Source organism: Betta splendens, chromosome 9 (assembly GCF_900634795.4).
Source record: "Betta splendens chromosome 9, fBetSpl5.4, whole genome shotgun sequence".
Taxonomy (NCBI): domain Eukaryota; kingdom Metazoa; phylum Chordata; class Actinopteri; order Anabantiformes; family Osphronemidae; genus Betta; species Betta splendens.
The window spans coordinates 5,624,211-5,636,692 of NC_040889.2; the positions used below are offsets into that span (position 1 = coordinate 5,624,211).

A 12,482-nucleotide genomic window follows, 5' to 3' on the forward strand; every position below is an offset into this window, starting at 1 on the left:
CACAAACCACCAGATGGCGGTGTTTGACCACAGACAAATGAGACAACAATTAGTGAATGCAACACAATGTCAGGGCAGAACAATGAGTATGTTAACATGGTCATTATAAGTAAAGACGTATGAGATGGGTTGATACGTAAATATGCAATTCTCTATTCACCTACTAAAGAAACGTTAAGAAAAATATTACTGACTGAATTAAAACCATTTGTCTTCATAAGCCAACTATGCTCATGCTTAGAAACACACATGACCAAGAACTCACACACAACCTGCTGCAAACCTCTTGTACACACTCTCCATGGATTCATACAGGATCAGTAGTAACATTAACACAACTGATGTTTCTGTTTCACAATGCGTCACAGTTCAACAAACATTTGTTTGTGACAAGCTCAAAAACAGACGTTGGGGGTAAAACACAAAACAGGAGGCTGAGGAAGATCAGAGCTGGAGACGAGACATGAGGATGTGGTCAAGGCACCAGCTGGGCAGCAGTAAGGTGACAACAACCCACACACACAGACACAACTACTCAATCATACCTGAACCCATGCACTCTCAGATACATTCTCACACCCACACCAGAGCTTCTGTGGCGGGCGGAATGTGATTCAAATCGGTTAAAGAAAGCAAAATGTAATAAAACCAATTTAAAAAGAAGGCGGACAGTAGTCCGCAACTAAACCCAATTAAGAACAGGTTTGTTCAAATCCTGTGGGAGCAGGTGGTAAAAAGAAGCACAAGTTCAAAAGTTCAAATACAATTTATTACAATGTTTAAAAACCACGTGGTAATTAAAACTAGTCACTAAACAATCGGTTAAAATAATTTAAAAATGATGTGTTTACGGTTCCCTGGTCGTCGTACGTCCCAGCATCGTCAATGCCAGACTCCGGTGACCACCGCCGACTTCTTCGTTGGTGTCCCCAGGTGTTGGGATCGTCTTTTAGGCGACGTTAACGAGCCACCGTGCAGTAGAGGTGTCCAACTCGAGACCTCCCACTCGACTCATCATCGATCTTTTGAAGCGGAAGTGTCGTCAAGCAGAATCTCGAGCGCGTTCCGAATCACGTGACCAATGAGAGCGAGAGGTGTCGATACGTCGAGTGACTGCCGAGCGACTTAAGTGCAGTTTGAACGGACGGTTGTTTCAATATGTCAGAGCTTTATAAACGTGGCAAGCGGTCCGGAGATGATCTATAAGATGATAGACGATCTATAAGATAGACAAGTTTCACATTACAGATATCTGCAATGTATTTATAACAAGTTCAAAATGTAATTAAAGACTAAAACTACATTTTGACAAGTCGCAATTCCAAAAAAAATATCTTTATTAGTCAGACGTCAGTGCCGCACAAACGGCTCTTCTCCAAAGCTGGAGAGGTGGTGAGAATGTGATTAAAGTCATGTTCTGTGGAAAAATAAAATGACATAAAGGTCTTTGATTAAACTAACTGACAAACATGTCTCCTCAATGTAGTAATAAACAGAGTTGCAGAAGAACAAATACAGCTCTAATAACATCGGACATCAAACATGTTTGCCACATCAAGGCTACATTATTATCCAGAGAGAAACACAATTACACACCTTTGATTAAATAAGTTTTATTTGACAATAAAACATAGACTGTGATCCTGAACAACCACGTATCAGCGAGGGTTTGATGGTCAGTCTGCTCAAGCAGTTCTCACGCACAACCAGCAGATGTCGCTGTTGTAACTGTGTCGTGATGGTGTCGAGCAATGTGTCGATTTCAGCCCAACTGTATCATAGTTGCTCAGTGATTAATGAGGCTTCGATTTCGCCATCTCTACCGTGCAGAGCTGCCTGCGCTCAGCGGCCGCTGGAACGCTGTCGCACCTTCCTTGACTCGTCGACGCACGTGGCCTCTTCGATTCCAGTCCTGCACGCGCCTCCTCCACGCGCAGCTGCTGGTCTCCGCGGCGAATCGTCCTGACTCTTGTGCCTCTTCCGCTCGAGTGCCGTCTCTCCGGCCCAGCTTGTGTGCTCTTCTGTCTCCGCCCTTTTTTTTCCGGGGCAGTCAATCCTTAATTACGCGCACCTGTGTCTACTCAAGGGGAGTGTGTGACAATAACAGTCCAAGCTCCATGCTTAAAACACATGCAAGAAGAAAACATGCACTGTTAAAAGGATCACTTCATACAACACAACATGCAGTTAAAACACTAAAAAACTCACAAAGCCACAAAGAAAATAGAATCAAAAGTCTGTCCGGTGACACTTCCACCTTTAAAGGACAGAAGAGGAAGAAGTTCACAAGGAATCATTGAGAACTGGTTCAGAAAGAAACTGGTTTAATACATGAATCTGAAAACAAGACAGACGTGAACAGACTGAACTATGTTCAACAGTGACAACGTTTCTGTGACAGGATCAAACTCTCACTACGACACATCACACAGAGACACTGAGGAACCAGAATAGGACCAGAACCCAAACCCAGGATAAAGAGGTTCAGTGAATGTGGTGTTGAAGGTGTGAAGGTGGATCAGTTTGTCAGAGGAGACTCTGTAGATGGACAGAGAACCAGCAGGACAGTCCACATACACTGATACTCTGTGAGACACAGAAGAGGAGATGAATGTTACTATGTTATTGTGACTGACAGAGTAACGACCACAATCAGAGCAGATCAGACTCCAGGACTGATCGTTGCCTCCAAACACACAGTAATCACTGTCTCCTTTCCTTCCAATTCCTCTGTAACTCACTGATATATAAACCATTCCTCTCCACTCAACCTCCCAGTAACAGCGACCAGTCAGACCATTACTACACAGCAGCTGATACCAGTCAAATCTGTCTGGATGATCAGGATATGACTGATTCTCCTCCACTAGTGTCACCTTCCTGTTGTTGTCAGACAGTTGTAGTTTCCCGTTCACTGTGTTTGTGTCGATGGTGAGTTGACAGAAATCTGATGGAGAGAACAAGACACAATCCAGCTGCAGTTATTAATCTATCATCAGTTTGATGATGACTCATGACAGTTTGAAGATGGTTGAATGTTGCATGATCTCAGTAAAAACACACTTACACTTGCTCAGACCTGGTGTCAACCATCGGACTCCACCAGGCTCCACCCTGAAAGGAGGAGCGGGTCATAGACATGCAGACATGGACATTACATGGCTCTCACACACACATTGTTGTAGGATTGTGTTCAGATGGAGGCTTGTATGTAGGGATGGACATTCATCAACAACTAAAGAGTTGGATCCTTATCTTTGAATCTACGGAGCAGGAGGTGACGTGGAGAAAAGCTCTGTCTTCTCTATTTCACTTCATCACTTTTGGTGTCAGACACCTGCTTTCAGTGTCACTCTGTCACCACCAAACTAATGTGGCACCACAGGAAGTCTGAATGTGTTTATGATCACACACTCCAAGGTTGGGTTCTAAATTCATAAGATCTTCTACTTCTGCCCCTTGAGGAGTACAGACGTCTTTTCTCTCTGCTCGCACTCTGCTTTTGCTTGCAGTGTCCTTGTCCTGTCTCTTCTGAGCTCCCTGATCTGCTATTCTGGAATATTGTTTGAACATGGAGCTGATCAACTGGTCACTCAGTGCATTGGATTAAATGTTTTCACACAAAAAGAATCACATGGAGCCGCTCTGCCCCTTGGGGACTTTTGCCTCTGGTTACGTGTGGGATTCCTAGTGCCGTGTGTCTGGAGCCACTGTCCATCGAGGACGCAGAGGATCTATTCATATTATGGACTTTTATATATAGTCATATTTATAACAGGGCTACTCATGATTGACCTTGGTGGTGCCCTGCTTTATCGGAAGATTGGAAAATCTGCGTCCGGCTCATTGGCACGTCCACCGGCTGTAGAGTTACAAATGGCCCTGGGGTCCAGGGGTACTCGGCTGATAGAATTACACCAGTGGACGGTCGGACTGATGGATTGAAAAATAACATGTCAACCAGTTTGGAGGAAGACAAGAGACAGACTGATAACGCCTGCAGACAGACTGAACACTTGGTTACTATGGCGACAGCCTTGTCTGACAGGCTTGAGGAGATGTCACGGGACCCCCTGGACCCTCAAGAGGTGCTGAAGCCCTGAGTTCTGACCGTTTGGACGATTCATCTAGACAAATTAGTCATGGATGGTTAAAATGTTACCAGACTTGGCTGTGTATTATTCTGTCCCATCTCCCTTTCACCCTCTTTTCCTGGGTCCAATCTAGCTCACTAGCTGTGCCTCTATCCTCTCCCTTATTGTGTCTACCTTCAAGGACAACTGTTGGACTGACTTGTAAACATGTTGGTCGACCTCGGTCATACTTCTACGGTCGTACTTCTACACCCCCCCACCACCACAGTCTCACTGTCTGCACTGTATTGTTTTTTTACTGCAACTTGCTTCCACTGTCAGCAGGGACGTGGTGCCATAAATGGCTGCCTGGGTGTGCCAACACCAAGACAAGGTCCTAGTTGTGCACTGTACAGGACCTGGCAATAAAGCTATTTGTGATTCTGATTCCAAAGCTCCACATCCCTACTTGTTCCTCCATCACACACTGCGTGTAGTTGTGTCCATACCTGAGTGTGTCCAGTCTCCAGTGTGGATCCTTGACTCCAGCAGACAGCAGCTCCACTCCTGAGTCTCCTGGATGATTGTAGCTCAGGTCCAGCTCTCTCAGATGGGAGGGGTTGGAGCTCAGAGCTGAGGCCAGAGAGACACAAGCTTCCTCCGAGAGCAGACAGCCTGACAGCCTGAACACACACAATGTTAAAGCACACTTACATACTACAGTTTGGATTAGAGACACATTTGATCATCTACAGTGGAGAGAAACACTAAGAACTGTTTAACAGGTTCCTGCTTGAAATGTGATCTGATCATCAGCAACGTGACAATGAGAGTCTGGAAACTGGAGTCAGACACTTACAAACCTGGTGAACGACCAGTAAAACAAAGATGGAGGAGTAAATCATTTTACATCTCATTTAAAATGTGATTAAAGAGTTTACACAGAAATGTAAAGTGTTTACTGGTCCTCCACAGTTTAGACTTAATGCCTGTTTAATAACTTGGTTCTGTAGTTTGAGCTCATTAAAGGACTTTATGGACATCGTGAGTGTTGTGCACATTTCTTAGATGATGTTTAGCTTCATGAATCCTGACCTGAGAGTCTCCAGTCGACAGTGAGGACTCTTCAGTCCAGCAGACAGTAGCTTCATTCCTGAATCCTGCAGGTTGTTGTTACTCAGGTCCAGTTCTCTCAGACTAGAGGACTGAGAGCTGAGAACTGAGGACAGAGCTTCACAGCTTCTCTCTGACAGGTCACACACACTCAGTCTGAAAGATGTGGGTTAAGATGGAAATGAAACCATTCAGTGTCTCGTGGTGTCGTCATGATTTCCTCAATGACACATTTGTGTCTTTATTGTGATTCATTAGTTTGTTCCATGTCGTCTTGATGGAGACAGAACCAACAATATGATCCTGACTAAAATGCTCCTGTTTAAACTCTGATGAACACAAACTCCAATGTCTCATCTCAAAGATTCAACCTCCAGTTTCTCTGTGTCTGGGTTCAGACACTGGACAGAGACAGAGGAGGAACTTTCTCATCACATGTTAAATGTGTGGTTAGTGGATCTCACAGCTCAGATGCTGTCATTCACCTGCTCACCTCTCCTCCTGCTCTGTCATGTGTCTCACACTCACTGAGAACATGTTCAACTCAACAATAATCTGAAGACAACTGTCAATAACATGAACACATTAAGCTCACACAGAACTAAAACATGGAGTCTGACCTCAGAGTCTCCAGTCTCCAGCACAACATTCATACACGTGTTGATGTCAGCTGGTGGTTTCTGACAAGTATGAGTCTCTTTTCATTCTAGATTCAAGTGAAGACGTTTGAAGTGACGAGCTGAAAAACATGAACCAGAAAAAACACTGACCTCAGAGTCTCCAGTCGACAGTGAGGACTCTCCAGAAAACTACATAGCTGCTTCACTCCTGAATCCTGCAGGTTGTTGTAGCTCAGGTCCAGATGTGTCAGATGTGATGGGTTGGACTTCAGTGCTGAGACCAGATAATCACGGCTGCTCTCTGACAAACTGCAGCCACTCAATCTGTATAAAGAATCAAAGGGATTGGATTAAAGCATTAATAATGAGTCAGATTTGTCCCGATCACTGATGTTTAGTCTAAAATGAGCAGCGTGACGTAAGACAATTGAAGTGACGAGGTGAAAAACATGAACACTGACCTCAGAGTCTCCAGTCGACAGTGAGGACTCTTCAGTCCAGCACACAGAACCTCCACTGAGTCCTGCAGGTCATTGCTACTCAGCTCCAGATGTTTCAGATGTGACGGGTTGGACTTCAGAGCTGAGGCCACAACTACACAGTGAGTCTTTGTAAGTCCACAGCCAGAAAGTCTGTGATGACAGAAAATAAAAAGTCTATAAATGTGAAGTGACTTAATGAATATTGATGCTGAAACAGCTGTAGCTCAGTTGGTCTCATCCATAAAAGCGTGAAGCTCTGTTGGTTCCACTAGATCCCAGAGATTAGAGCCAACGTGTGTCTGGACAGAACCAGAAGAACCAAAGACAGATCATAGAAACATGTTGCAGATGCTTCATCCACTGAGAGAAACAACCGTCAGCTGTGATCACACGTCAACTGTCAAAAGCTTTTAGCAGAAACACTTCAGAGCTAAAGTTTCTCTGTTGGATTTGACTTAAAGCTCCATCAAGCAAAGAAAGACAGAAGATCCTGATGTTCACTAACTTTACAGCTGCTTTGATCAATGTTTTCTAGGAACCAGTAGTTGATGTTTTCACTTTGTGAACTTTTAGATCCTGTATGTGAAGTGTCTCTCTTTAACACTGAGGCTTCAGCTTCATGTTGCTGTACAATATTATGATCACATTAACATTGGACTTACTGAGCCTTTCTGCAGTTCCTCACAGCTGGGATCAGTCTCCATTGTCCCTCCTTTGATGTTTTGTACTGGTTTAGGTCCAACTCATCCAGAACCTCCTCTGACATCTGCAGCATGTAGGCCAGAGCTGAGCACTGGATCAAGGAGAGTTCCTTCTCTGATCTGTTCTCTGACTTCAGGAACTCTTGGATCTGCTGATGGACTGAGTGGTCGTTCATCTCCATCAGACAGTGGAAGATGTTGATGCTTCTGTCTGGAGAGATTTCATCACTGTTCATCTCCTTCAGGTTGTTGATGATTCTCTGGATGGTTCCTGGACTGTTCTCTCTGTGACCCAGCAAACCTTCTAAGATTCTCTGGTTAGACTCCAGACAGAGGCCATGAAGGAAGCGAACAAACAGATCCAGGTGGCCACTTGGACTGAGGAGGGATTTAGACATGGTTCTACTCAGGACAACATCCAGAGATGAATCATCATCATCATCATCATCATCATCATCATCATCATCATCATCATCATCATCATCATCCCAGTCTTTCCTTAGAAACCCCTCCAGTTCCTCCATCTTCCCGTTGGTGTAACAGAGCATCATGTGAACAGCTGCTAGAAACTCCTGAACGCTCAGATGAACAAAGCTGAACATCTTGTCCTTGTTTTTCCTCCCTCGCTCCTGTTTAAAGATCTCTGTGAACACTCCTGAACACACTGAGGCTCCACTGACATTGATGCCGCTCTCTTTCAGATCTTCCTCATAGAAGATCAAGTTTCCCTTTAGCAGCTGCTTAAAAGCCAGTTTAGCTAATGACTTGATGTAGTTGTTGCTCTTTTTTGGTCTGTACTTGTCTTTAGTCCGATCCATCTGAAAACCCAAGTACTCTGCGTACATCTCCGTCAGGGTCTTGGGCAGCTCTCCTCCCTCTCTGGTTTCCAGCAGATCCTCCAGAACCGTAGCAGTGATCCAGCAGAAGACTGGGATGTGGCACATGATGTGGAGGCTTCGTGCCGTCTTGATGTGGGACATGATTCTGTTGCTCTGCTCCTCATCTGTGAATCTCTTCCTGAAGAACTCCTCCTTCTGTGGGTCAGTGAACCCTCTGACCTCCGTCACCACGTCAACAAAGTCTCTATGAATCTGATTGGCTGCTGCAGGTCGTGTGGTGATCCAGATGCGAGCAGAGCTTAGTAGTTTTCCTCTGATGAGGTTTGTCAGCAGCTCATCCACAGAGGTGGACTCTGTGACGTCACGTTGACCCGTCTCCTCCTCACTGGTGGTACAGTCCAGTTGGAGGCGACTCTCGTCCAGTCCATCAAACACAAACAGAAGTTTAAACCTACTCTTGTCATAGTTGCTGTTTCCTGATGACTGTAGATGTGTAAAGATGTAATTTAGAGCCTTTAGGCTGACAAACACAGTTTCTGGGTTACATTTATGAATGAGATCTGACAAACTAAATTTCTGTCCCTTCAGCAAATTCAGCTGACGGAAGGTGAAGGGGAAAATTAGATGCACATCTTGATTTGATTTTTTTTCAGTCCAGTCCAACACAAACTTGTTCACAAGGACTGTTTTTCCAATCCCAGCGATTCCATTGGTCAACACTGTTCTGATGCGTCTGTATTTACCAGAGGGATGTTTGAACAGGTCACTGGGCTTCACTGGCTCCTCTTCTGATCTTTGCTTCTGCTGTTTGGTCTCAACCTGTCGGACCTCATGTTGTGTGTTGATGTGTGAGTCCAGCCCAGCTGTAATGTACAGCTCTGTGTAGACGTCATCCAGACGTTGTTTGTAATCTGACCAGCCTTCTTTTATACAACGAAACTTGTCTTGGAGGTTTGATTGAAGCGTCTGCTGGTAATATGTGATGGGCTGTGGCTCTGGTACTGGAACCATCACATCTGGGTCCAACATCACACAAAGAAGACAAAGTGTGAGGTGTCAACAAATGTTCATTGATTTCAGTCTTTGTGTTAATGGTGTGATGCATTTAAGGTAAAAAAATTAATAATTTACAGTAAGTAACTAAGTAATTAAGTAAATAAACCATCACGAGACATAGATGAGAGTAAGATTTTGATAAAAGTTGTTTAAAGTCATTAGTTCTAACAACTCTTATCAAATTAAAGTTCAAGTACTGTAGTAGTAGTACTAGTACTAGTTCAAGTAGTAGTAGTAGTAGTAGTAGTAGTAGTTTGAGTAAGTCAGGGGTCACCAACCTATTTGCACAAAATTTGCCTTTATTTACCTAAAATTTAATTTAATTAATAATGAATCATATTATCAATTAATCATGTATGTAAAGACACTGAACATAATATTCAACAATGATTTAACAAGGTAAAAACAGAAAAAGAAAAGAAAGAAAATAATAAAAAGTTGATTTAATTCTAATAAATTGCTAAACTCCTCATTGTTTTACTGCTTTTCAGGAGAATCATATTTTCTGCTGGGTTAAAAGTAACTGCTCATTAAAAATGCGCTTGTGGCCTGATATAATATTAAATATGATTTACGCCAAACATAATTATTAGCTCATAATGTTTCCTATCAGGAGACGTTTGATAATGTTTATAGATATGATGCCATCAGATGACAACTCAGAAACGAACGAGAGAAATGACACAGAGTCACACTTCAGTTGAGTTCATCTGGGAACAATCCAGCGTCTGCTTAAACCTTGACTAGATGTGAAGCACAGTGTTACTACTGTCAACAATCGCGTTTTTAACTAACTTAAGTGCAGCGGATTGGTCTGTCACGTGACACACGCACAGACGTCGGTAAGTCACCAATAATGGCGCCTAAGTGAGCAGTCATTAACAAAAAGCCCACATGATTGTATTAAATTGCTTTAGTTTAATGCAGCCGATGAGTGTGTGTGTCGGCATAGAACTGCAACACATAGAATGTGGCCTATAGATGATTCTACATTTCTGCTTGCTGAGCATTGTGGGGGATGTGCGAGTTGTGCAGCACCATGAGGGAGAATGTTGTTGGTTTGAGTGAGCATCACTGTGCTGTGATGTGTTCAAGTGTTCCCAAAATAAAACTGGCCATCTGAGCATCTCTCAGATGGTAGCAATATATGGTTTTAGAGGTCGGGTTTAATGATCTAGACTCACGAAAAATTTTGTTTTGACTTTCCATAAAAAAAGGAATAAATTAAATCTATTAGGTAATTAGTGCATTAAATGTAAAGTTTTAAGTGAAGAAGTCTAGCAGATAAGTTCATACTATTAAAGATTTTGACTTAAACGAACATTGCATTTAGTGCGTTGTACTCAAAATACCCATTTCATAGCATTAAAAAATACTTTGTAGAATGTACTGTAATCAACAATTTTAGGTTATTTTGGCATTTGAATTTTAAGTTCATAAACTTTTGAGGCAATCAGTTGCTTTAATTCATGGGTCTCAAACCGGTTCCATCGAGGGCTGCTGTCCCTGCTGGTTTTTAAACTCTCCCTGCTGATCATCTTCATCAGAAGTGTCAGTTGTCTTTTCCCGCTGCTGATTGACTGAACACACCTGATCGAGGTAATCAGTGGTAACTGGGGCAGGGAGACTGGAAAACCAGCAGAACAGCGGCCCTTGAGGACCAGGTTTGGGCCCCTAGGTTGAGTTCCACTGCCTGTTCTTCTAACAGTCTACCAGCAGGGGGTATAAAGGATCTGTGGTACCGCTCCTTCAATACTGGAGGTGAATCAGTTTCCACTAAAGGAGCTGCTCAGAGCATCCACTGTCTCATGTAGTGGATGAGAGAAATTGTCCATGAGGTGGAAGCTTGGCCAACATGGGGTTTAATTTAAAAGGTTAAAACAATGACTGCCTCATACCGAGCTGTAAACAATAAAGTTGGAGGTCGCTCTTTAAACGTGTTCACTCAAAGCTCATGACTCAATGTGTTTGACCTGGTGGTCAAACAGCTTTAGCAGCTCTGTCCTCCAACTCCACAGCTTACTGTCACTTCCCATCCAACATGATCCAGTGGAACAAGATGAAGAGAGCGGTGGTCACTTTGAATGGAAGTGGGCTAAGAGCTACGAATGCTATGTAGTAATACATTAGAACAGGTAGGACAGCAGCTTTACCTTCATTCTGAGAGGAGAAGGAGGAAGGTCCACCGTCCTCAGCATACTCCACATCTACACACAGAGATGATGAGGTGGAAAATGTGGAAACTGCCTGACTTGACTTGATTCACATCAGTCAGTACAATTAAATAGAACAGGGGAAACTTCAGCCTGCTCTTCCTCCAGGAGGCAGCAGTAACTTCATCTGTCTGTGATTGTGGGTCAGTGACTTCTCTCCATCATACTGCTTCCTGTTCCACCAGCTCACCAGTCAGGTCTTTTCTGCTCTTGGCTTCATAAAAACTCACGTTAGCTGATTGTTTGAGTCTAAATCCTTAACTATCTTCATGTTATGTGCACATTTGTTGTGACTGGTGACCTTTGACCTGTTCTTCCTCCTAAAGGTGGTTTTATCAGGCTTCAGAAACGTATTTTACCAAATGTGTTGCTGCAATAGACTTTAAAGTCAGTGCTTCAGTGTCAGTTTGACCATTTCTTCAGGTTTTGTTTAAATCATCGTCTCAATGTGTATCAACCCAGTCTCTGTGTTTTAGGCCTATTCACATGGCCCAACGGTCTAGTAGTACTGAAGTCTGCTGAAGGTCTAAATGATCACATGATGCATGTCTCACTGGACTGACCTTCATATTTGTTGTATTGCTGTAACTCACCTTCTGACAGTCGTTGTATCAGATCCTCCCTGTTTATCTTCTTTAGAATGATGATGGTCACATTCACAGCATTATCTGTGTAGGTCTGTAGTATTAGATCCACTATGTGTTCTTTACTTGCTTGGTCCAGTGACCCTCTTGGGATGGCCTGGTGGCCTTCCAGACTCTCAATTTTATTTAGATAGAATTTGAACCTCTCAAATTCATTTTGTACCAATTCATCCAGCACCATCAGAAGGTCTTGTGCTGCCATTGTGACAACCTGGACAAAAAAACAGCATAATAAGCACTGAAGATTAAGCATCATTAGTCATCATTCAAGTCTCACGTTCAACAGAAGTGTTAAAATCTAAACCAAATGCAAAGATCTCAGTGATTGAATGCAGAGTTTCTGCACTGGAAATAAATAAACCTAGTGAACCCACTATTACAGATCTAGTGGCTGCTGTTACTTTGTGTCACGACCCGGTTCTAGTTTTGCTTTTATTTTGTGAGGACTTAGTTTGTCAGCCATGTCATCATGTTTTGGCTCCAGTTTCCATTTCCTGTTTTATTTTGGTAGTACTCCCAGTTTCTGTTTCTGTTCTAGCTTCACTTCCTGTTTACCGTACGTCACAGCTGTCCCCGTTTCCACCGGTCATTATCCACACCTGCACTTCATTAGTAATCAGTTCACCGTGTATTTAAGCACCATCTCGCACCCCAGTATCTCGCCAGATTGTCGAGTCTCAGTACCACATTCCAGCGTCGCCGTATAGCTAACTGCGGTCAAGTGAGCCGTCGTTCGTTCAT

The 12,482-nt window shown here is 43.3% G+C and overlaps 1 protein-coding gene across 3 annotated transcripts; it reads right to left on the reverse strand.

The window, feature by feature from the left end:
* Window positions 1-1,597: 1,597 nt before the first annotated feature.
* On the reverse strand, window positions 1,598-12,416 carry LOC114863095 (NACHT, LRR and PYD domains-containing protein 12-like). 3 transcript variants are annotated; one of them, XM_055511846.1, is made up of 9 exons: window positions 11,691-12,411; window positions 11,038-11,091; window positions 6,951-8,844; window positions 6,268-6,438; window positions 5,957-6,130; window positions 5,169-5,342; window positions 4,583-4,756; window positions 3,068-3,114; window positions 1,598-2,947 (listed from the first exon to the last, which is right to left on the reverse strand). In XM_055511846.1, the coding sequence occupies exons 1-9, from the start codon at window positions 11,995-11,997 to the stop codon at window positions 2,415-2,417; spliced, it is 3,528 nt and encodes a 1,175-aa protein (XP_055367821.1). In that variant the 5' UTR covers window positions 11,998-12,411; the 3' UTR covers window positions 1,598-2,414. The 3 variants fall into 3 exon arrangements, with proteins under 3 accessions (XP_055367821.1, XP_055367822.1, XP_040928140.2); XM_055511847.1 differs by lacking the exon at window positions 11,038-11,091 and having other exon boundaries at window positions 11,691-12,416; XM_041072206.2 differs by lacking the exon at window positions 5,169-5,342.
* Window positions 12,417-12,482: the final 66 nt, after the last annotated feature.